This window comes from Sesamum indicum, linkage group LG2 (genome assembly GCF_000512975.1).
Source record: "Sesamum indicum cultivar Zhongzhi No. 13 linkage group LG2, S_indicum_v1.0, whole genome shotgun sequence".
In the NCBI taxonomy this organism is placed as follows: Eukaryota; Viridiplantae; Streptophyta; class Magnoliopsida; order Lamiales; family Pedaliaceae; genus Sesamum; species Sesamum indicum.
This window is the reverse complement of record NC_026146.1, coordinates 15,465,599-15,488,377: the sequence shown is the minus strand read 5'-3', so window position 1 is coordinate 15,488,377 and position 22,779 is coordinate 15,465,599. Positions and strand designations below refer to the sequence as shown.

Genomic DNA, 22,779 nt, shown 5'->3' with positions numbered 1-22,779 from the left:
TACAATCAGATTCTTTTTATTATCTGAATCTTGAATTAAATTTTAATTTCTAACATATGTTTCAATTAATAAATGTTATAATTTTTTTGAAACACGATAGAAAAATCATAAAATTAAAAAATATACATAAAAATAAAATTTAAAAATAAGTTTTTTCTTTTTAATTCAAGCATTTATTTAAATTTTGTGCCATTTATGTCCATTTCATTGTTATATAATTATGCTTCTGAAGTAATTATTTGCAGGTAAATATATAAAATAAATGCCTCGCTATAAATTTAAGAAAAATAAAAGAAAATATAGGAAACTCGAACATCTCGAAGGGAAAATTACGAAAAATTGTGTTTTCAAGAACACTAAATAATTCCGAAACTAATATTTATTTTATTTTTATAAGATCCAAAATAAAACAGTGTGTTTGGTTTTGGTTAGATGGGCCAAAATAGTATATTTGGGTTGGTTGGTTTTGTAGGTTAAATGTGTTTTTGATTATTTTCAAATATTTTTAATTATTTTTTGTCCAGAAAATGGCAGAAAATCTATGTCTTATTCACCGTTCTTCACATCATCTTCTTCACAAATTTTTCTTCTCTTCTAACACAATTCCATGACCCACCGATTTAAATACAAATACATTTTATTTTAACCACTTAATAATTTGTACTTAATATTTTCTACATTATTGAAATAATTAAAAATTTTAAAAAAATACAAAATAATATAACAATTCTACGCGGTTAATTCATATATTACATTATTTGAATAATGTATTTAAATTTATCATCTCGAATAGAACGTCTAACAAAAAATATTGTTAATCCATTACTAGAGTGCATTTAATTATTTATAAAAGTGTATTTACATAAATATTATTTTTTATTTCCATACATATATAATTAGAAAATAATATTTATTTTAATCCACTCACGACTAAATAAATTATATACATTGTTATACATATATATACAAATATATATACAAGAGACATAATTTGACAATGAACAGTACTATTTGTCTCCCCACTACCCAACACCAAACATACCATACTTATTTTATATTATCTTCAAAAACAAATCCAAACATACACACTATCTCTAACTTATTTTTATTTATCTTTATTTTCTCTTTCTATCTCTACAAAATACCCAAAAACAAATTAAAAACAAAACCAAACATTATGAAAACTTTTCTATAGTTTCAATGGAGACGCATGAAAAATTTAAACCATAATTTGAATCAAGAGTAGCAAGAAGAAGGAACGATTCTCCGTCCATATTAGGGTTAAGTAAAATATAATATATATAATATACCTTGAGGAATAAAATTGAAAAAATGAAAATTGCAATCAACTGAACTCAATTGATAGAAACATATAAAATTAATACAACATTATTTACTAAGTACTTATTTCTTTTTTACTCATATAACTTTTTTTCCAATGTAATTTGTAACTTCTAAAATATAAAGTATTGCTAAAAATATGTCCAACAAATAGATTCATCCGTTAGTAAAATTAACAAAATTTGCTGACATCAGTAAAAAAATTGTATGAAAATTCATATTTACCCTCAGTTAAATTATTACAGATCTATTACATGTCATACAATGTTTTTATGACTAAATTACTCTTAGTAGGGTGAAGATGTAATTCTTCGCATGTATTAGTGTGTAAAAATATATAAGGATGGTTTAATTAGAAAATATTTATTTGACGTGCAATGAGTCTACAATATATCAATTGAGAATATATATAGATCTTTATTCTTTTTTTTTTTTTTTGCTGATGTCAAATTTGAATTTAATAACATATGGATTTATTTGTAGGATGAAAGTAAACTTCATGGGTACAAAGTATAACTTTTAAATTTATGTATAATTACATCAAATTTCATAAGGGAACAATGTAATCCCTTTCAATTATGTAGCATGTTATGAAATTTTATCATACTTTCAATTAGGCTAGTCGGGATCGTCCCAACGAAGACCTTCGACGCTCAAATTAGTTTTGGGTCGAGATAGAAATATGCGATTAGAAGTTAAAGAGTCAAAGAAATAAATGCAAATTACTTCGAGTGAACCAAATTTGAGGTATTTATAGGGTCTTATTTGATACTGTAGATCAAACCACTTATCTTCATTTGGATTTTTCCTAACTTCAATCGTGTGGCGTATAATCCTTTTCAGGTCTTGTGTCAACCTGCAGGATGGGTCCTGACGACCCGACCCACGACCATATACGCGGATCCTGACGAAATGTCCGTTTTGTCCTTAATAAAGGGCTTTTTTTTTTTTTTTATCTTTTTAATAGATGAAACTCCCATCAAAGATGGTTAATAAGATGGTATGAAATATTATTGAGGATATATAAATATTTAAAAGGAGGACGAAAAAAAAACTTTTAAATTATTATTATTTTTGAAATATAGCGACTTCAAAAGGAGGTATATGGGAACCCAGTCGTCAGAAACAACTAGGGAAATGCACCACATTGTTTCGGACAACTTATCATCAACATTAATAACTCCAAACAAACAGGAAAAGAAAAGAAAACAGAAAAACGCATATCACATTCTGAGTTGCAAAAATCCCAACAGCAGAAGTTTCAAGAATATGTGAGTGGAGTGGTTCACATGGCAATGGCATTCTCGTTAATCTTCCCCATTTGTCGCACATTTATGACATTCCCATCCACACTGTCGCTTTAGTCCAATAAAACCCATTCTCCCCGAGGTGGGCTTTCTCGTTTCCTTTTCTTTATTGTCTCAAATTCATTTCAATCGAGCAGAAAATACCCCGTTTTCGATCGGTATAGTTGTTAAACCCTAGTTTTCTCAATTCTCTCCAGTGTATAGATTCAGACGTGCACGGTTTTGTTGAGAAATGGGAGATGTGGCCGATAAATTGGCGTATTTTCAAGCTATTACTGGGCTCGAGGACACCGATTTGTGTACCGAAATTCTCTCCGCCCATAATTGGGACCTCGAGTTAGCCATCTCGTCCATCACCGCCACCGACAACAATCGCCCCTCGTCGTCTTCCTCCGCATCAGCCACTGCACTGGCAAATCAAGACCCGCAAGATGTAGGCCTTGTACTGCCCTCTAACAACAATAATCAACCCCCTGGTCTTGCGTGGAAACTAATAACTCTTCCATTCTCCATAATTTCCGGTAGCTTAGGGTTAATTTCTGGAGCGATTGGATTAGGTATGCGGGCAGCAGGCGGCGTTTTGTCCTATTCCCTAAGCATGGTTGGGCTAAGTCGTGCAGGCCGTGCTGGAACGACGCCTTTGGTGTCGGTGCCTCAGTCAACCTCTGAAGCCATGGATTTTGTCTCCAGTTTTGAGAGGGATTATGGGAGAATGAGGCCGAATTTTGTGACCGAGGGTTTCATGGACGCATTGCAGAGGTCTAGGCACGAATATAAGCTGTTGTTCGTTTACTTGCACTCCCCCGAGCATCCTGATACGCCAGCTTTTTGTGAGGGGACTTTGTGTAATGAGATGTTGGCAGCGTTCTTGAATGAGAATTTTGTGGCATGGGGTGGGAGTGTAAAGGCTAGTGAAGGGTTCAAGATGAGTAATAGTTTGAAGGCATCCAGGTTTCCATTCTGTGCTGTTGTTATGGCAGCAACAAACCAGAGGATGGCATTGCTGCAGCAGGTATAAGTTGAAGTAGTCTTTTATTCCACTTGTTAAGAGTGGCATTTTCTCTCCTTTTACTCCCTATTATTGCATTAACACAAATGACACTTGTGGCTAGTGAAAATTTGTATATTTTAGAAATCTATGTTACAAAAAGAAGTCTGGAAATTGTCTACCTGGATACTACAGTGAGAAACCAGACATGTTTTTCATGGAACAGCAAGAAATTTTGGGTGATACGTGTATGCTGTTAATATGTGTACACTCTGAAATTTCATTGCTGGACGTTGAAGTATGGGTATTTGCTGAAAGAAAAAGATATCATGGGATTATGAGTGAGTAGATGTATTGTTAAGGTTTGGCCTTGTTATACTTGTAGATTTTTTATCCTCTGAATTTAGCAGTCTTAGTATTTTTTTATGGCGCTGGTAAAATGATCTGGATTGTTCCATGTGAGAATCACATAGGTAATGCAAGTGTGAGCATCATATTTAAGTCGTTCTACTTTCCTCTTGGAAACTTTTTGTTTGATTTTAGTTTATTGTTATGTGCCATTTAGCTTCTGTGCTCTCTGTATCTTTGAGTTTTTGCAAATGTTGGCACTGGCAAGTCCTCATGTTTTGTAAGCTACAATTGTTTTAGCTTGATTGTGAGCGGCTATTATCTAGATAATGTTATGATGGTTTAACAAGTAATTATTGGAACTCCATAAGATGACAAAAAGGCCTTGTAGATCATTGTCTCTATGTAAATGACACTTGTTGTGCTGTTCCTTGGATGGGGGTAGCATGTCAGAACTGAGTTCTAGGTAGCATGTCTATTTCGGAGTACCTTTTGCTGGTGTGAATACGTCATTCTTGCTTCTCTTTTATTCAGGAGCCATTGTATGTGAAGAACGTATATGGTTATACCTGCTTAAGTGAAATACGAATCTTGGTTGATTTGAATGAAAAATGTCAAATTTGCCTTTTGATTATCTGTGATTTGCGTATTACAGTTGGCATAGCCATAAATGCATATTGGCTTGTAACGCTCCTCTGTGCACAGAATCTGTTACTGAATATGCCACTTTTTGCAAAGTTGTTTGCAAGCATATATATTTTCACTTCTGTCCAAGAGCCATCTTGTCTTCAATGAAGCCAGTGTCTTGTTAATTAAACATAAAACATATCATGCAAAAATAAATAAATAAAAAAAATATCATGCTAATTCGGTTATTTGTAGGATAACCATTTTTCTAGGAAGTACGGTTAAATTGATTAATAACTGGATAAATTATCAAAAGATGGTTAAGAGATGGAGAATCAATGGAAGAAAATGCCTCTTGAAAAATTTAACTAAATCTAGTGATGCATTTCATTTGACCTACGATTTTTATGGAGGAGGCATTTTCTTGACCACCAGTAAATTAAATCCTGGATTTTCTGTGATCTATTAAGATCCAGGTGAAGAAAATTTGGTGAGGCAAAGTATTGAAAAGTTGTATGTGCACTCGTTGTTTTCTCTTTTTTTCTTCATATTGCCCTTCAAAAATGAATAAAGACTATTAAGGAGTGGAAAGAATATACACGGATTGCCTTCTATATTTTGTGCATGCTTGCTTTTATGGTTTTGCTTAAATAGCAACATATCATCTAGGCACGTTTGTATGTGGCCCCTTGACATCTGCAATTGGTGTTCTCTCCGCTATTCATTTCTAGTTGCTTTTTCAGGCAAATAATATCTCTGGATCTTTCTCCAGTTGCTTCTGTAGGAGTTCATTACCAAAATGCTATTATTTATATCTTTTTTAATTCATTTCTTTTTGCAACTTGCTCAGGGTTTCTGAACCTGACATTTTTCAGTTCTTCGTGTGTGTTGGGGTTGGGTGGGGGGAATGTGGAACTCCGCATCACTGAATTTGATAATCTTCTAGGAGGAAAATCCGTGATTCTTTTGCGCAGTAATTATTTGGTGAAAACTAGAGAAAGGTTGATTACATGGATATCTCCTTTTCTCACTGTTTCTTCATTTGCTTGAAGTGGGTGATGGGGGTCCAATGAACTTATTATATGCACTGCATATGCCAAAGGTTCTGCCCTTGCATTTGGTTTTATATAGCTGCTCATCAAGGAAATTTTGACCAAGAAGCTGCCCGCTGAATGTGATTCCATATGCCTGCTTGCTTTCCTTTGCAGAATGTCCTATGGGCCGAGACTTCTAATCTGTGAATAACTCTGATTGAGAATGTTTATTCTGGTTCATGTATTGTGTCATCTCTTCCAATTATGTGGATATAGTGTGATATTATGCATGTGAGAAATTGAATAAAGGGGCCAACTGGAATGGGGAGATGAACTGAAGGACTGCGAACTCTGTCTAATCTTTTTAATCTTCCATGTTAACTCTTCAGTGTTGGTGTACAATCACATTTCCTCATGTCGTTTCTCTTTAGACGTCTTTGCAGACACTGGGCCTTATGTTGACACTTTTATCATAATTGTTTTGCAATGTGCCTGTGCAGGCTGAGGGACCAAAATCTCTTGAAGAAATGTTAACACTATTGCAGAAAGTGCTCGAGGAAAGTGCTCCTGTTCTTGTTTCAGCCAGGATTGAAGCCGAAGAAAGAAGAAACAATAGGCGTCTGAGAGAGGAACAAGATGCTGCTTATCGAGCAGCACTTGAAGCTGATCAAGTATACTATTCCTTAATGTTTTTATTATTTTATTTACTTTGTGACCTTTAACAATAGTTTCTTCACTAAGGTAATGCTGTTTAGCAGCAGCATCACTTTAACCTTTAGTTCTTGTTCTATACTAGGCTCGGGAACGCCAGAGAAAAGAAGAGCAGGAGCGGCTGGAACGTGAAGCTGCTGAAGCTGAGAGGAAAAGAAAGGAGGAGGAAGAGGCTCGTGAAAGGGCAGCACGAGAAGCTGCTGAGAGAGAAGCTGCATTAGCTAAGATTCGTGAGGAGAAGGCTTTATCACTTGGTGCTGAACCTGAGAAAGGGCCTGATGTTACTCAGGTAAGCCAAATATTCTGTATTGTCTCCATTAACTTATGGAATGTTGTGATGTTCTATGGTCAAGTTAAACACTGACTCCATTTACATGTTCAATCCATAACTTGAAAGGTAGATAGAGATTTTGGGGGCTTCTATAAGCAACGATCCAATCTTAAAAACATATGAGATTCTAATCATGTTCGGCCAATCCGTAACTTGGAAGGCATATAGAGATTTTGGGGCTTCTATAGGCAAAGATCCGATCTGAAAAACAGATGAGATTGTAATCATGTTCAGCCTGTCTGGTTCAAGTATTTTGGTGAGGAAAGGATAAAAAGATTCTGAAAAGAAGTATCTTCCACTGTCTGATTGCTAAGGGAAAAAGTGAAAGATAAATCATACTTAATTGTTGAAAATTGGTGACCCCAATTCTGAGGAGAAAATCAATAGAACCCTCTCCTCTTCACCCCTCCTGGCAGTTCCTATCTTCTCGAACCCACAAAAACAGACACGACAAAAATAAAAACAAATTAAAAAAACTGGCACATTCAGCAATTTCAAGAGCTGCTGCACCAGACGTTGTCGTCTCAGCATTTGTGCAAACTTCTTCTGTTACATATCCACTTTTTACGTTACTGCAGCTCAAAATGACTGATGTAGAGAAGGGCGAGGAGTGGGTTTGTGTTGAGGGGAACTAGGAAGTGGTCAGGGAACAACTGTTGTGTGTCTCTAGGAGTTAAGGAACTTGGGGGACGGTGGGGGAGGTAGAACTCTCAGTTTTTTGCTTTTGTGGATTTCATTTTATGCACTCCTGGTATTTTAATTTCTACTCCAAAATCCTAGAACCAATCCAGATGTCTTGTGCTATGAATTATGTAATAATCTGCGAGGTGCTTCATCTCAGATATTGGTTCGTTTTCCATCTGGAGAGCGCAAAGGGAGGAGGTTTCATTGTACGGCCACAATACAATCTCTGTATGACTATGTTGATTCTTTAGGTAGCTTAGAAGTTGATGGCTACAGCCTCGTCTCCAACTTTCCTCGCACCGTGTATGGCCAAGAGATGCTCTCTTTGTCCCTGAAAGAAGCCGGGTTACATCCCCAGGCCAGCCTTTTCGTGGAGTTGAAGTAATGCCCCATGCTGGGAGGTGATCAAGGATGAAACTTTGTAGTAGATAAACTTCTTATATTGACTTTTGCTTTTTCAAACAGATTCAGTGATATGATACAATTTGGCAATTTGTGGTTGTGCCTGAATCGGCATCAGCATCATTTCAGAATCTAGTGGGCAAATGACAGTGGGCGAGAACTAGATTGAATAAGTTTATCCACCGTCTGTAGCATATAACAAAAGAAGTTAACTGCATTTCCATTTACCGGTACCTTGTGTGATTACGGTACTGCATTTAATATTGGGATGTGAATACTTGTGAAGTTCAAATTATGAGTTTAGAAGAATCTGCCAAATAAGAAAGTTTAAAGTTTATAACAATTATAGTAGCGCCTCAGAACCTTGACCTCAGAGAGATGAAGATTAAGAACAATGGAAGAAAATACTGTCTGAAACGGACACCCCACGTTGTGTCCAATAGGATAACGAGAAAGCGGTTTTACCGTCTTCAACTTGTTTGTATGTGTCAGAAGTGTGAGCATGGAGCAATATTGAAATCAAATGCCTCAAAACTTGAAACAAATTGGCCCTATGGAACGGCAGATTCATAGAAGGGACGCCGCTCGTAACTCGTTCCTTCCATTGGCTAACCAATTATAAATGAGACTGTGCTGCCACGCAGATGCAGACGCAGACGCGGACTGTATTCTTTTCCAATGGGGACCAAAACAGAAACACCATTTTTACTATAAAAATCCAGCCTATGCCTATCCAGGTCGAAGTGCCTGCCCTTTTTTTAAGTGCAAGAATAGGAACGGACGATGTTTTTATTATAATCACAAAATACTATGTTATTGTGAAATGTCCAATTTGAATCATAATTATCATCCCACATTTAGTCATGAGTATAACTCCATCAGATGTTAAGTAGGGCAAAAAACATTCATCATAATCAAGTCATAGGGTTAGTGGTGTAATTACATTTGTGTTTGAATAGTTTGATCTCATGAGAAGACAGACCAGATCATATTGTGGGAAAAGGAAAAACATATTCAGCCAAGAAAATCTCTGAAGATTATATTCTATGCCATTGATACAATTTTTTGTGCTAGAAATGGTGATACATAGGACGAGGAAAGAGCGAAACACAGAACGCTTAGGACACTACCTATTCTTCACCAAACGCGTACACCGTCTGGGTTAGGACTGTAAAGTTGTCGCCATGCATCTCACTTTGTGTTATTTAAAGAACTCCTTTTTTTAATATATTTATTTGGAATAATTACATTCCTCTCCCCTTTAGAGATTTGATATGATTATATATAGACACCTTGTAATTTAAAAATTGTGTTTAGTACTCCTAAAATTTGATTTCGTATGACCAAAAGTTCATCCGTTAGTCAAAATTTACCGTATTAAAAAAAAAAACAGATAAAAAATTATATTTACTTTCGATTGACTTATTACTGATTTATTGAAAGTCAAATAAATCTTTTTAAGACCAAATTACCTTTATACATCTTTATATGTTAATGCATGTGAAGGTGTGTATCTTCACCGTTATAAGGATAGTTTAACCATAAAAGATTTATTTGACCTACAATAAGTCAATCGATGATAATAAATATTAATTTTTATTTAGTTTTTTTTTTGTTAATATAAAAAAATTTAGTAAACTTTGACCAACAAAGAGACCTATTATTATACGGAAGCAAACATCAATAATATTAAATATAATTTTTTAAAATATAAGAAACTTAAATATCATTATATTAAATATCAAGAAATAGAAGTGTAATTGTCCTTGTTTATTTAGACACACATGCAATCATTATACTGACGTATATGTGGAAATTTGAACTAAATTTTTTTTACAAGAAATCTTGAGCGCAATTCACTGGACTGGCCTAGGAAAATTGTGGAGGCCTTTTGACCATAAAGCAATCGACTAGATTACAAGCATGGTGGACTGTCCCTAGGGACAATTAAGAAGGTCTTATGACCACAAAGTACAGGCCGACTAGGTTAGAAGCGGGCAACCTTAAAAGTTGTAATCTATCTAAAACTTCTTAAGACTTCTTAAAAGATAATTAAAAATTTTATGAAATATTCCGAAATTAATTAAGCGAGAATATACACTCAGAATTATATATAAGAATTTAATAAGTTTCTTTAAAAAAGAAAAGGAAACCCTGCTTATTTTTTAATTAATTTCTTTAATTTTGATCATATTAAGTAAAAATTGGGCATTATTAACATCTAACATATCACTAATCAAACTATCTTAGCATCATTTTATGCACTCTATTATCTCAATTTATATTCTTCCAAAACAAAAGAAAATCTGGATTTATTCAGATATTTCAACAACTTATTTTAAAATAAAATTTAATATCTCATATTTGAAAAGTAACAACCTTATCCGGACATCCTTGCTTCGGAAAAGCATCCCAAGATGTATGCTTAAGCATATGCAGAGGATTTATGCTTAACAAATCCCAGTAAGACAAGGAAGATCAGCAACAAGACAACAATCTCCACCTTGATAAATTGAAATTTTGGTAAACTCAAAACAGAGCTCATTACAAGACAAATGTTTGGCTTTGTGTAGCAATAATAGTAAGAAACAAACCAACCAAAACACAGAGGAACTAAAACGTCATACCCTTTCACAGCAAAGCCAAGAATGCGAGAAACTCCTATTTGTATAGCAAGACAACTAAAAAAAGATAACTGAGTAAGTCCCAGACTAGTTTTATTCAACCGCAGACATTACAACAATGGCGAAATTAAGACAATTCCTTCAGTGATCAATCCCATGAATTGATAAGACTTGTATCAATCCAAGAACCTCAAAATCAAGCTAAAACCCATTCCTCAAATCATTGTAACAGAAGGAATCCACCTCCAGTTCACTCCCAACTTTAGTCTTCACGGTGATGCCATCGACGCCGGCAACGATCACAGAGGTGGCCAACCCAATGAACATCCCATGCTCAACAATCCCAGGAAGCCTCAAAATCGTATCACTGGCTACATTAAGATCGCCAATTTCCCTATCAAAATACAGGTCGATTATATAGTTGCCGTTATCAGTGACGTAAACTTTTCCTGTGTCGGCGCATTTCCTGAGCTTCCCCTCGCAGCCCGCGTCAGCAAACAAACTCACAAGCCTGTCCAAAGAATGCTTCCAGCAGAACGGAATAACCTCCACCGGCATAGCTAACCCGCTACCGCCAATATGGTTCACCAATTTCGATTCGTCGACTATGACGATGAATTTCTTGCTCGCTGATTCCACCATTTTCTCCCTCAACAACGACCCGCCTCGCCCTTTAACCAAATTCAGGTCCGGGTCTACCTCATCCGCCCCGTCAATTGCTAAATCAATAACAGGATGTGAATCGAGATCCGACAAAGGAATACCCAACGAGACGGCCTGCTCGTGGGTTTTCTTCGAAGTGGGTATGCCCACGATATCTTTGAGTTTGCCCTGTTGTAAAAGCTGCGCAATGCGGTCCACGGCGTGTTTGGCTGTGGAGCCCGTGCCGAGTCCCACAACCATGCCGGATTCGACGCGCTCCACGGCTTTATAGGCCGCTATCTTTTTCAAATCATCCTGAGTTAAGTTGACAGATGTGCACGAGGCAGACGCGGCGGATGATCCCATGAGCTTCGGTGGCTCAACCGTCGCGTGATTCTCGGAGACCAAGAAATGCGGGTAAGCTACTGCCATGGCTACGAATATAAGCTCTTATAAAACAGAGAATAAAATAACGAAACCCTTTGGGCTTACAGAATTACGCGAGGATAAGGAAATGGATGGTTATAACATTGTCCAGAAACAAGGACCAAATGTTAATGACATGTGCGAAGAGAAGTATGAAAAAGAAAGACACAAGACAGAGAAGGAAATCAAAGTGGGGTTGTGAGAATACAGAGGGTGGTAGAAAGAGGACCAAAATTACAAACTATAAAGATACGAATTGTGTGGTGCAGATGAGTGGAAGTAGAGAGAGAGAGAGAGAGCAGATAATGGTGTTCGTCGTATTGCCCTTGAGAAAATGCGGTTAGGGTTTGGGGTATTTATAGAGAAGAGGGTGGCGTTGGGGTTGTAGGGCTGTGAAACCGCAGCGCAGAGGAATGGTGGGAGAGATCTATAAGCAATCCTTCACCACACCAGGGGACTTGTACCCTCATTTCTTAACTATTATTAATATTATTATTCTACTCTCAATCAAAGAGTGGTGAGGATTTGTAGCTCAACCCAATACAAATATAAAATTAAAAAATCTACTTGAGAATGATTGATTTTACTTAATTCAATAATTATATAATACATCAAATTTAATATATTTTTTTTGGTTTGGTAAGATTTATAATGTGGCAATGAACTTAAGTAATAAATAAAATTAACGGATAATTATATTTACATTTCTTGATATATGATCTACTGCATAAATCATTCATGGCAGCAAAATATATGGTTATTTTGTGTGATATTGTCGATATTTTTTTATGGTGTATGTATAATTTTTTAAAAATATGCGGATGGTTTATGGAGTGCAGATGCAATTATCCCTAAAATTAAAAAATTAAGTTGTTTGAACATGGTTTATGTTGGAATATTTTAAAATTTGTCCAATTTTGATATATTTATAACCAAATAGAATTTATGTATAATTTAAATTCTCATCAAAATTCAAATAAATTTAAACGATGAAGTGCTCAATCCAACCCGAATTACTTTCATAATTTATTTTATTTTTTGAAGTAAATTTCGAAATAAGTATTGAGATGTTGAGCTCAATGGATTTTAGCAGCGTTTTATAGAGATTTGATTTTCCATGAGAAACGTTATTTAGCACGAAAATTGTGTGTTTTGACAAATTCAGACATGGTAGAAACTAACATGGTATTTATTCGGGTTTTCATTTTTCCCGTGTTGAGTTCCAAGGTTTCTTTTGAACATGCAAGTAATGTTAGACTTCTTTTCTGAAATAAGAGAAAAAGGGCTGACCCGTTTTCATAGTTGACCCGATTGGACCAATTGGAAAATAGTGTAGTATTTGCTATTGGTTGAACAAGGCGGTCAAAGGTTCAATGTTGAGGATTTTGATGAAGATGGAACGAAAATGGACCATACAATTCGATGGATTTACTATCATTAACTGGAAAAAAATTTTACACAACCAAAGTTCTATCGATTCAAACTAATCATAAAGTATGTATGATACTTATTATGTAATTAATTATTCTTTTGAATTGTATATTTATCGCATTATATAATTAATTCAAATCTAATTTAACCTAATTTAAATTAAAATTTTCCTATCAATAGCTTCACAAGAGGGGTAATTTGGACCCTAAATGACCCGGGGCAATTTGTCAAATTTTGTCGAACTCAAGACTCATTGAATTTAATTTAGTACAGAATCGAAAATTGCTTCACCCCATTTCTTGATTGACCTGCCCCAGTTGCCAGGCCATTAGTTGGACTTGAAATTTGGTCGTTCTTGCTCCAGATTCTGATCCTGACTCGACTCTAAAATTGATGAGTATAACTCACAATTTCAAATATTTCTTTCTATATGGCTTTCAGATGAGGTATTATTATGTCATATCATCATTCTTGTTCTACAAATATATGTACTAGACAAAATTGAAGAAATATATTTAAAAATATCGTTTGGGGAATTTGAGACAAATCTTAAACAAGACCTAAGGCCAACTTCGAACCCGATAGAGTTCATAAAATTAAAACCCATCTAATTTTAAAAAAATCAATAAATATAATGTAATTTAAAAAATTCAAATACGCACGTCAAGTCAAGCACAATAACAACACCTACAACCTTATAATTCTCATCAAGATGCTATGAACATAAATTTTGACACAATACATGAATGAGAAGCCACCAATTGACAAGAAAAAGAAAAAACAAAGAGATTTGATTGTGCTATATATTACCGTCCCAATCACGTATAATTATATGCAAATTAATAATGAAACTACATTTTCAACCAAAAAAAAAAAAAAAGGAAAATAATAATCATGAATCATATCCCAAAACAAGATGACCAATTGCCTAAGATAGCTTCCTAGGTTATGCAAATAAAAATCCAGGCATGGGAATATCTAATTCTATGTTTAAGGATAGCTATATATATATATATATGTCCAAATTAACCGAATCCAATATTTTTAATTATTTATATATAAAAATCAAAGTAGCAACAAAGGCATTTATCTTTTAATTTCTTGATTTCTAAGCAATTAATTCTTTAGCATATTCCTTATGATGGGATATATAAATCTATCCTAATCTAAAAAAGAAAAGGTTTTCATACTCATAAATGACAATTAATGATATTGTCGTATCAATTTTTTATAAAGTCAAAAAATACCATTTAACTAATAAAACAACCAATTTATTCAACTTTTTAAATCATACATTAACTGATAAGTTGGTTTTTTTTCTTTTATTTTTTTTAATGTAATGTATTGATTTGTATATTTACTTTTATTTATAATATGCACGTAGAACAGCTCGTCATAACAACTAGTGTACATATATAGGGTTAATTACATTTTACTATCCGAACTACGATCATTTTTACACTTTGACATCTAATTTTTTTTTTAATATCAACTTATCATCGATGGTAAGTTGAACAAAAAGGAAAATCAATGGTAAAATACAAAACGGACATAGTTCAGAAATAACAAAATATAATTTATCAAAATATATATATATATATATGTGTGTGTGTGTGTGTGTGTGTGTGTGTCTATTTGTATCTTTACTATTTAGTTATAATTTTGGGGTCGACGTTCATAGAATTTAGACACAAGAAATTCCATTTATTAAGACATGCATTATCTTTTGTAAAAGGTTGTTATATATCTCATCATCCTCGTTCTCGAATAATATTTTATGATCCAACCACACGACACCAACTTTCTGGGGTGTATGTTAAAAGAGTCTAAAGCACTAATATTCTTCCTATACCCTTTAATTGATTTTAATTTTCCTCTTTTCCTAATTGATTACGAATCTAATTAATTCGTGATTGATTTAAATTTACTAAAAAAATATATAATATTTAACTATAGTTAATTATTATAATTAAAAATAAATAATTATTTATCATAATTTTTAATTCATAGTCCTCAAAATATAGACGATAATAAATTTCCACTAACCACGGTACAAAATATTATAAAAATGGGGTATTGCACTGGATTGAGCAGGTTGAACTTGTTGTTTGAAGCTATGTATAAATTTTTGTGTTGTTCGACTTATTTTTTAATAATCACTTTTAGGATTATATTGTATATCAAAATCATGCTGTGACAAAAGCTACAATTTTTTATTTTTTAATCCCTTTTGTAATTATTTTATATTCAATCACTATTATGTATATTAGATGAATTTTTAAATCTTTTTACTAACTTTAAGAATGAGACTAATTTTAAATTTAGCTACAATCAGTGACATGTATTGTTGGTGGTGGTGGGTGGCAATACATTTGTTAGGAAATTGCTCTTAGGAGCTGTTTGGCTGAATTTATTTAAAACATTTGATAAGCTCATACATATTATTCTTAAATAAGTCTTTAATTTTTAAAATAAAACATTATTAAATTTATAAGAGGTCAGTAACAATAATTTTATAACTAATATGATCAAAATTGAACAAAATTATTAAAATTCTAAAAATAACTCAAAGCTCCTTACTTTTTAGATGTTATTATAAACTCCTAATATTTTATTTTTGAATCTTACCATTTTTTAAAAAAATCCATACACTTTTTTTTTAAAAAAAATATTTTATAAACTTTCAAATATCTTAAAAAATATATATATAAAAGATTTATGCAGGCTCCCAAACTCACTCTTAACTAGCGACGAATGCTTCTCAGCCTACGTTTGTTTAATTTAACTAGAGAAGAGAAAAGAAAGCGACAAACAAGTAGTCAAACGTACGTTTTCTTGTCTCCATCTCTCGGTCTATTGTTGGGTCGGGGCAAGTCGTTTTTTAGTGTGTGATTCATTATTTCATTTAATATATTTAAATTTAAAAAATAATTTAATATATTAATAATTTAAATAAAATGATAAAATTTTTACATACCTATATTTCATGAGATTCAAATAAAACTTCGGATTATCAGATATGAATCGTAGCAATCGAAAAAAGCGGCATTAGTCCTGGTTTCTTGGTCTTGGAAGATGACAAATTAGGATAAGAAGAGATGAGGTGTATGGTGGACCAGTTTGGGTGGTGGGTGCATGCACCGCCACCGCCTCCGCCTGCCTCACATTTCACCATTTACTTCTGATTTAAAATGTGGCTATTTGCTATTACTTGAAACTCAAATCACCACCAAATCTTTCTATTTCTTTCTTTTTCCCCCCTTAAATTCATTATATATATATATTTTTATATAGAATAAATTATTTTCTTGAAAAATTGACCCAGGACCAAATTCGGTAGGCCTAACCCCACAGCTTTAACCCCCACTACTTGGAAGGTCTGACCCGGAGCACCAACCCGATCCACCTATTACCCTACTCGATTCCCATTTTTAGATGACTGAAACCTTTCGTCTTATTCTTTTCCTAATTTATTCACCCTCCTTGTCTTCTCCCCACTTTCTCAATTTTTTGCGCTATCATCAATGGCTTCTATCTATTTATTCACTACCTTCGGGAAGAAAAAGAGTAGAAAAATAAGTGAGGAAAAAATAAAAGAGATAGGTAAATTTGAGTGGTTTGATGGTGCCTTGGTGGCTGTGTGTACGCCTTGGTGACTGTCGTCCCTTGGTGGGTTCGAGCAACCGATGGCTGGATTGCCGGCTTTTGTGGTTGTGGCTTCCCCATCGAATTTGGCTCCTTAAGCCAAAATTATTTTTCGTTGCTGTTTTTTCACAATGATTCCTATTAATCTATAATCGTTGTTATATTAGTTTGTATTCCACTATACTAATTATATTTCTTTGTGGGCTCACTGAGGGGATAAATTCCCAACATCTTTTTTACTCTGTATTTTTAATTGATCATACTTTAAAATTCATTTGATTCAAGTGAAAGAAAAAGAAGAGTAAAAGGAGGAGGAAAAGTGAAAAAGGGGGGGAGAGAAAGAATAATTTTTCTTTAAGTTGTTTGGTATGGATGAAAAGGCTAGTAAATTTCAAAAAAATTTCTTTATTTGGTGCGAGAAAAATAGATTGAGAAGAAAAAACTAACTTATAATTTTAATAATTTATTATTTATTTTTATTCTATATTAGAAAATAAATAAGTTGATATTATACTAAAATAATTTTAGTATATAAAAATTTTAACATCTTATTAGTAAAAACATTCATCAAATAAGAACAGTAATTTTTATTAATCAAAATAAGTATGGTGCATTTATTCTAATTATTCATTTTAAATAAAATAAAAATTATTATAAATAATTGATATGATGTATTAATTTTTTGGCAAGTTAATTATCTTTTCTAAAAAATATGTAATGGTATTATTAGCAGGAAGGGGAAAAAATTGAAAGAAAATTATAAATACTGGTTATAGAATAAACAAAAATAAAAAATATGTACTTTTTTATATTTTTGGTCTTATACTTTCGCTTTTCCACTCAAATTTGAATGAAATGAAATTGAAATTCGGAGGAGTTTCATATATATTTGGTTTTACTTCTCCTTCAACTATTCTCCCTAATCAAACACCAAAACTTTTTTCTTATGCATCCATTTTTATTTCTATTTTTTTATATACCCATTTTTTGTCCCAACCAAATAATTCTTTAGAGAATGATTGATACTAGGAACGGAAAGGATTTAGGAACGGAGTAAAAAAGGAAAAGGAATCATATTTGAATAGCATTCATGTGATTAGTATACACAATAAATTATAAGGTAATAGAATTGGCATTCCTTAGTTACGTAGTTGATTCCATTAACATAATTGATAATTAAAAAAAAGTGATCAATAATCAAATAAAACTATTTTTATAATAAATTTGCTCTTTTGTAATTTTTTTAAAAAAATATTTATTTATATTTCATTGAGTACATTGAATTTAATTATGTAACAATAGTGTTTTCAAAATTACTTACGAAAGGTTAAGCAATTTATAAACATCTCATATATTATTGAATACATAAATAAATAATTTAATTACGTAATAAATAATTTATTGACTTGTTAAACATATAAATTTATTTTCTAAAAAAACATAAAAAAAATCAAACTATTAAATGGACTAATGTATTGCATCTATCATTATTTCTTCAATACTCAGTTAAAGAATTTTTTTGAATTAACAAAATAATTAAATATCAAAATAATATCATATTTTTTTCTTACCATGCGTACATAATTATTTCTTTATATTAGATACAAAAAACACTCAAATTTAATAAAAATTAAAACTGAGTATTTATAATACAAGAATATGAAGAGAAAAGAAAAACTGTCATTCCCTAGATGTTGGAAATAAATATTTCCAAACTTACAGCATATCAATCGAGATGTAGGAATAGACTTGAGAATGTTCATTCATTCCCACTCCATTCCTATATACCAATCACAGCCTGTTATTTTTATATATTTTTTACTGAATGCTTTATTCTCCTTATAGAATTAATAATTACATAATCACGAGACTATCTCGACAAATCGAACAATAATCAGGCAGCTCGATACATTAATATAATGAAATATTATGTCAGATTGGTAAAATCTAAACGTAATTTTATCACATTTAAATAGTAAAAATAATTCCAAAGCCAGAACCCTATATATGATTTTATGCTGCATACTTGCCCGAGAATTTATAAAAACAAATAATCATAAAAATATATTATTTTCATGATTATATCCTTAAATATTCAGATAATTATAAATTTAATACAATAATATACAAATTGAAAAGCTTATTTGTGCTCATATAAGACTGCAAGTACTCAGAAAAGCCTAATCCATCAAAACCAGCAGAGACACAATCATATTGAGACTACCGTACCAACCGGACATTATGGTGAATCAATATATAAAAATTTTAAATTTAAATCAGATTCGTTTGAAACAAATAAAAGTAATACATTTACTATGTGATCGATCATTTTTCTTAAATAATAAACTAATCATACGATAAGTATATTACACTCCCATATAATTGATTCAAGTGTTGTCAAACCCAATTTAAATTAAAATTTTCCATCAATCTGTGGCATAGTATTGAGTGCAAGTATTATGTCATGAATTGATTATCGTTTCTACTCTTTCTGAAACTGAGGAATCCTTTGGTTTCAAAGACAGGTATCCTCAACCTTAACCACCTTGAAGCTTAACTGAAGGTAGTTGCAGCCGAGAAATAGCATTGTGACAATATATCAAAGATGTTCATAAATGTCGAAAATTTGAAATACATGCAAATCTCTTACAGCCACCTTACTGCTGAAACTATAAGAGGACCTTAAAGTATATGACAACATAGAATGAGAGGGAGAAGACCGCAAACAAGTGCTGCCAGAAAAGAAGCGCTGACGATTCACTGACTGCGTAACCCCTCAAACTGGCAATTGCTCCGAGTAAGATCGCACTCGGCATTGTATACTGCAGTAAAATCACAAACTTATACATTTGATCACCATCTACAAGAATATGAAGCTTCTCGGACAGCACCACAATCCCTATCCCAATAAGAGGAAGCACTAGCAGTCTTGCCAGAATTATGCCAATAGTCGTGCGAATACCAAGTTTGGAGTTGTCTGGACCCTCAGCAAGCATGCCTCCAAGAATTAGCATTACGGACGGGACCATAGCACCGGCCAAGATCTCCAAACTGTCGGAGATCACAGCTAGTGGAGCATCATACCCGAAGACAAGCACTTTTATCTGAGGAACCATGCCGACTAGAATGGCTAACAGGGATGCAACGGTTGGCGGCTGAAGTATGTGCTGGATTGGAGTCTGCTCAGCAATAATTTTCATCTTCTTGACAACTGTAGGAGCGTTGATACAACCTATGGTCCTCAGGGTGTTCCCATTTTCATTTACTTGTTCTTTTTCTGGGATGTCGATCGTTGCAATGAAAGGAATCTTGCAATTTTCAGTTTCTTTATCTTCAATACCTGGCCATTCAGCTTCTACAAGTAGAGGTCTACACAACTGATCAGACGGTCGTTGCTCGTGATCCTCAGCCACATCTTCGACTAAATCACAATACCTAAGCGGAGGCTCCATCATGTGATAAACGAGAGTATACACAAGGATCACAGCAACCCATTGAGCAAAAGAGACATAAGCCACCCCTTTCTTCCTGCAGTCAGGTCCAAACAGATTCTCCTCATCATGACAAACGGAGCCAACTATGGCAATAGGTAAATTTCCAGTATTCCCAAATGCTGTCATTATGATAGCAAATCGAGTGTATTGCGTAGGTGGTTGGCATATCACTACAACTAATACCCCCAAGCCAAAACCGACCGCTGTACTCACCAACACGTTAACAGGAATAAACCACCATTGCTTAATGTTCTCAAGGGTAATGAATTGCCCCAAATGGACAAAGATTAGGCAGGGCAAGAAAAGAGCAAACACGAGCTTGCTGAGTAGCTTGAACGTAGCTTTCGGGACGATTTGAGTCCTTTGATGTGCAAGAACTAGGCCGATTAGTGCAAGGCAGAGTAGCTTTAGTAAAGGTGTGATCGCATCAATTATATCTTTTCTACCACATATCATCTTGTTATCATATATCTCAACGAAGAAACTTACACAAAATTTCCCCACTTGTCTCAATAACAACTCTATCTGCAACAGGCAAAAGGTGGAAAACATTCAAGAACATTGCAGTTTATAAAAGCTCCTACTTCAACTTCGATGAAAGGAATGCAAATCAACATAGTCTCCAACAACAACGGTTCAGAGTTATTACCAGAAGAGTAAAATGTAATAGAATCCAGCCATCTAAGTGCAAGCCAACAAAACTTCTCCCAACCATAAAAACAAGACAGGAAAATAAATTAAAATTAAGGTTAACGCTTCTTCCCTTCATTTCCCGTTGCCCACAATCATGGACATTAAAGGTAGAAATAAAACTGATTTCACATTGCAAGAAAATCAAAAGACCAACCCAGAAAAGGGGGGGAAAAAAAGAATGAATGAATCAACATATGATCCATATTTTGATCCTAAACAACAAAAAATGCATATTCAGTCCTACAGGAGAACACTTACATGCACGAATTGCACACATTCGGGTATATATACATATATATATATAATCAAGAATTCCAAAAAGACCCACCTTGATTTTTTGATGAAACAGAAGAGAAAGAACCCACAAGAACCAACCATGGAATCCTGAACAAAAACAAAGCTGTTCAAACAGAAAGTTTCACCTTATTTTCAAGCTCGCGCGCGAGAGAGAGAGTTTCATTTACATGGGAAGTTTGCATTTTACAATGATGATGACGAGGTGGCTGTATCATGCATGCCACCTGTGAAATACGTGTCAGCATCCACAATACAATCGTGGGCAGCAGGGTAGACCTTTTTTTCTAATTTTCGGACCCATTAAAGTCGAAATCTTGTCCAATAAGAGCGAATTAGTTTAAGTTAAATGGCTGCTGAGTTTGATATTTCATTACATATTAAAAAAACATTTTTATTAAGAAGAGAAGTCTTGAGTCTTATTAAGTCGCTCAAATTTTTTTGCCTACAACAGACCAACGTTGAAGGTTCGCCTAGTTTATGTTACTTGTTTCAGTACGGGGTGCAGAAGGTAAAACGGGGACGAAGCAAACAGAGCATATTGGAGCCCAATGGATCTAGTTCCTGCCAGAGCCTCTCGCTGGAATGAGTCTAAATATGGAGGCCATCATCAGTTGGGCCATAATTCAGGTTCCCATAGGCTCACGTAAATGGACGCCCATAAGAGTCTAGAACACACGAAATAGCTCAATTCAGATCAGTTAATGCGACTAGGATTCAAATAAATACTTATCAATTTATTATTGAGAAAAGTACTTTTAATTTATAGTCTCTGCTTTTGAATTTTTGAACTTAAAGTTAATTTACTATAAAAAGTATAACTAGATCCCTATCCACTTATGCAACTTCTTGATAAATATAAATTTTTTTTTATAATTTATTCCCACGTCAAGTTTGTGTAATAAACCAAATAAATGTACAGAAATGAACTTGTCATCAAACCCCCCTGCTGCTTCCAACTGTCTCACATGACTATTCCTGGAAGGGTAGTTTGGCACTTTCACACAAACAAGATTTTTTTCCTCAAATATGATTATGTTGGAAATATTAATTATTAAAAAAAAGACTAATTTACATAGTCATTTGGTCATTTTCATTTCATAAATAATAAAATTGGAGTTCGTTGCTATGTTCTTATTGATGTTAAAAAAACCACAAGAAAGCGATTGGCCATCGCGGGCATATTCATTTTTTTCAAATCTATAAATATCTCTAAAAAGTCTATTTTCTCAGTCGATATGGATGAAAAATTTATAATTTTAGCTTTTTTTTGGGGAGGGGGAATAATTAATTAAGGTAATTACTCCATGAATTCTAGTTTTTGGCGTACTATTTTCCCTGCAAAATGTTATAAAATATGAGGAAAAAAAAGAAAGAAAAAAGGTAAGCGGAGGTGAGAATAATGAAGGGGAGTAAATGGCAAAGAAGAAGGGGTTAAATGAGTAGACAAATGAAATGACAACTCAAACGAGTCATCCCAACCATCAATGACTGTAGGAAGAAATCAAAAGCTTCACCCAAACAGGGAATATCATCTGCATCTCTCCTGCCCAAAAGTACTTCTCAATAGGGTTTTCTTGCAAACTTAAGGTACCTTTCATTTCATTGTACCTTCATTTTCTCAACACCCTTTCCACTCTATATATCACCAACTTTAATTTTCCCATTCATCATTAAACAAAATTCGACATAAAATTACATTCACAGATTATTATTTATTTTGGTGATCTATTTGCTTATAATTTTAATTAATTATA

At 33.5% G+C, this 22,779-nt stretch overlaps 3 protein-coding genes across 5 annotated transcripts; 1 reads left to right on the top strand and 2 right to left on the bottom strand.

Moving 5' to 3' along the window:
• Positions 2,616–8,034, top strand: LOC105156266 (plant UBX domain-containing protein 10). Its single transcript, XM_011072350.2, has 4 exons — positions 2,616–3,660; positions 6,146–6,316; positions 6,442–6,645; positions 7,529–8,034. The coding sequence occupies exons 1-4, from the start codon at positions 2,881–2,883 to the stop codon at positions 7,754–7,756; spliced, it is 1,383 nt and encodes a 460-aa protein (XP_011070652.1). The 5' UTR covers positions 2,616–2,880; the 3' UTR covers positions 7,757–8,034.
• On the bottom strand, positions 10,260–11,903 carry LOC105156265 (probable ribose-5-phosphate isomerase 2). The gene has a single exon (XM_011072349.2). The coding sequence runs from the start codon at positions 11,469–11,471 to the stop codon at positions 10,599–10,601; it is 873 nt and encodes a 290-aa protein (XP_011070651.1). The 5' UTR covers positions 11,472–11,903; the 3' UTR covers positions 10,260–10,598.
• Positions 19,123–21,236, bottom strand: LOC105156264 (protein PIN-LIKES 2). 3 transcript variants are annotated; one of them, XM_011072347.2, is made up of 2 exons: positions 21,151–21,236; positions 19,123–20,560 (listed from the first exon to the last, which is right to left on the bottom strand). In XM_011072347.2, the coding sequence occupies exons 1-2, from the start codon at positions 21,205–21,207 to the stop codon at positions 19,211–19,213; spliced, it is 1,407 nt and encodes a 468-aa protein (XP_011070649.1). In that variant the 5' UTR covers positions 21,208–21,236; the 3' UTR covers positions 19,123–19,210. The 3 variants fall into 3 exon arrangements, with proteins under 3 accessions (XP_011070649.1, XP_011070650.1, XP_011070648.1); XM_011072348.2 differs by having other exon boundaries at positions 21,057–21,212; XM_011072346.2 differs by lacking the exon at positions 21,151–21,236 and adding an exon at positions 20,685–20,775.

Excerpts from the sequence above, each read along its gene's own strand:
- LOC105156265 (XM_011072349.2), bottom strand. The coding sequence starts at position 11,471 with ATGGCAGTAGCTTACCCGCATTTCTTGGTCTCCGAGAATCACGCGACG.
- LOC105156266 (XM_011072350.2), top strand. The coding sequence starts at position 2,881 with ATGGGAGATGTGGCCGATAAATTGGCGTATTTTCAAGCTATTACTGGG. Across the intron at positions 3,661-6,145 it reads GGATGGCATTGCTGCAGCAG|GCTGAGGGACCAAAATCTCT; the intron begins GTATAAGTTGAA and ends GTGCCTGTGCAG. Across the intron at positions 6,317-6,441 it reads CAGCACTTGAAGCTGATCAA|GCTCGGGAACGCCAGAGAAA; the intron begins GTATACTATTCC and ends GTTCTATACTAG.
- LOC105156264 (XM_011072346.2), bottom strand. The coding sequence starts at position 20,750 with ATGGTTGGGAGAAGTTTTGTTGGCTTGCACTTAGATGGCTGGATTCTA. Across the intron at positions 20,561-20,684 it reads TATTACATTTTACTCTTCTG|ATAGAGTTGTTATTGAGACA; the intron begins GTAATAACTCTG and ends TGCCTGTTGCAG.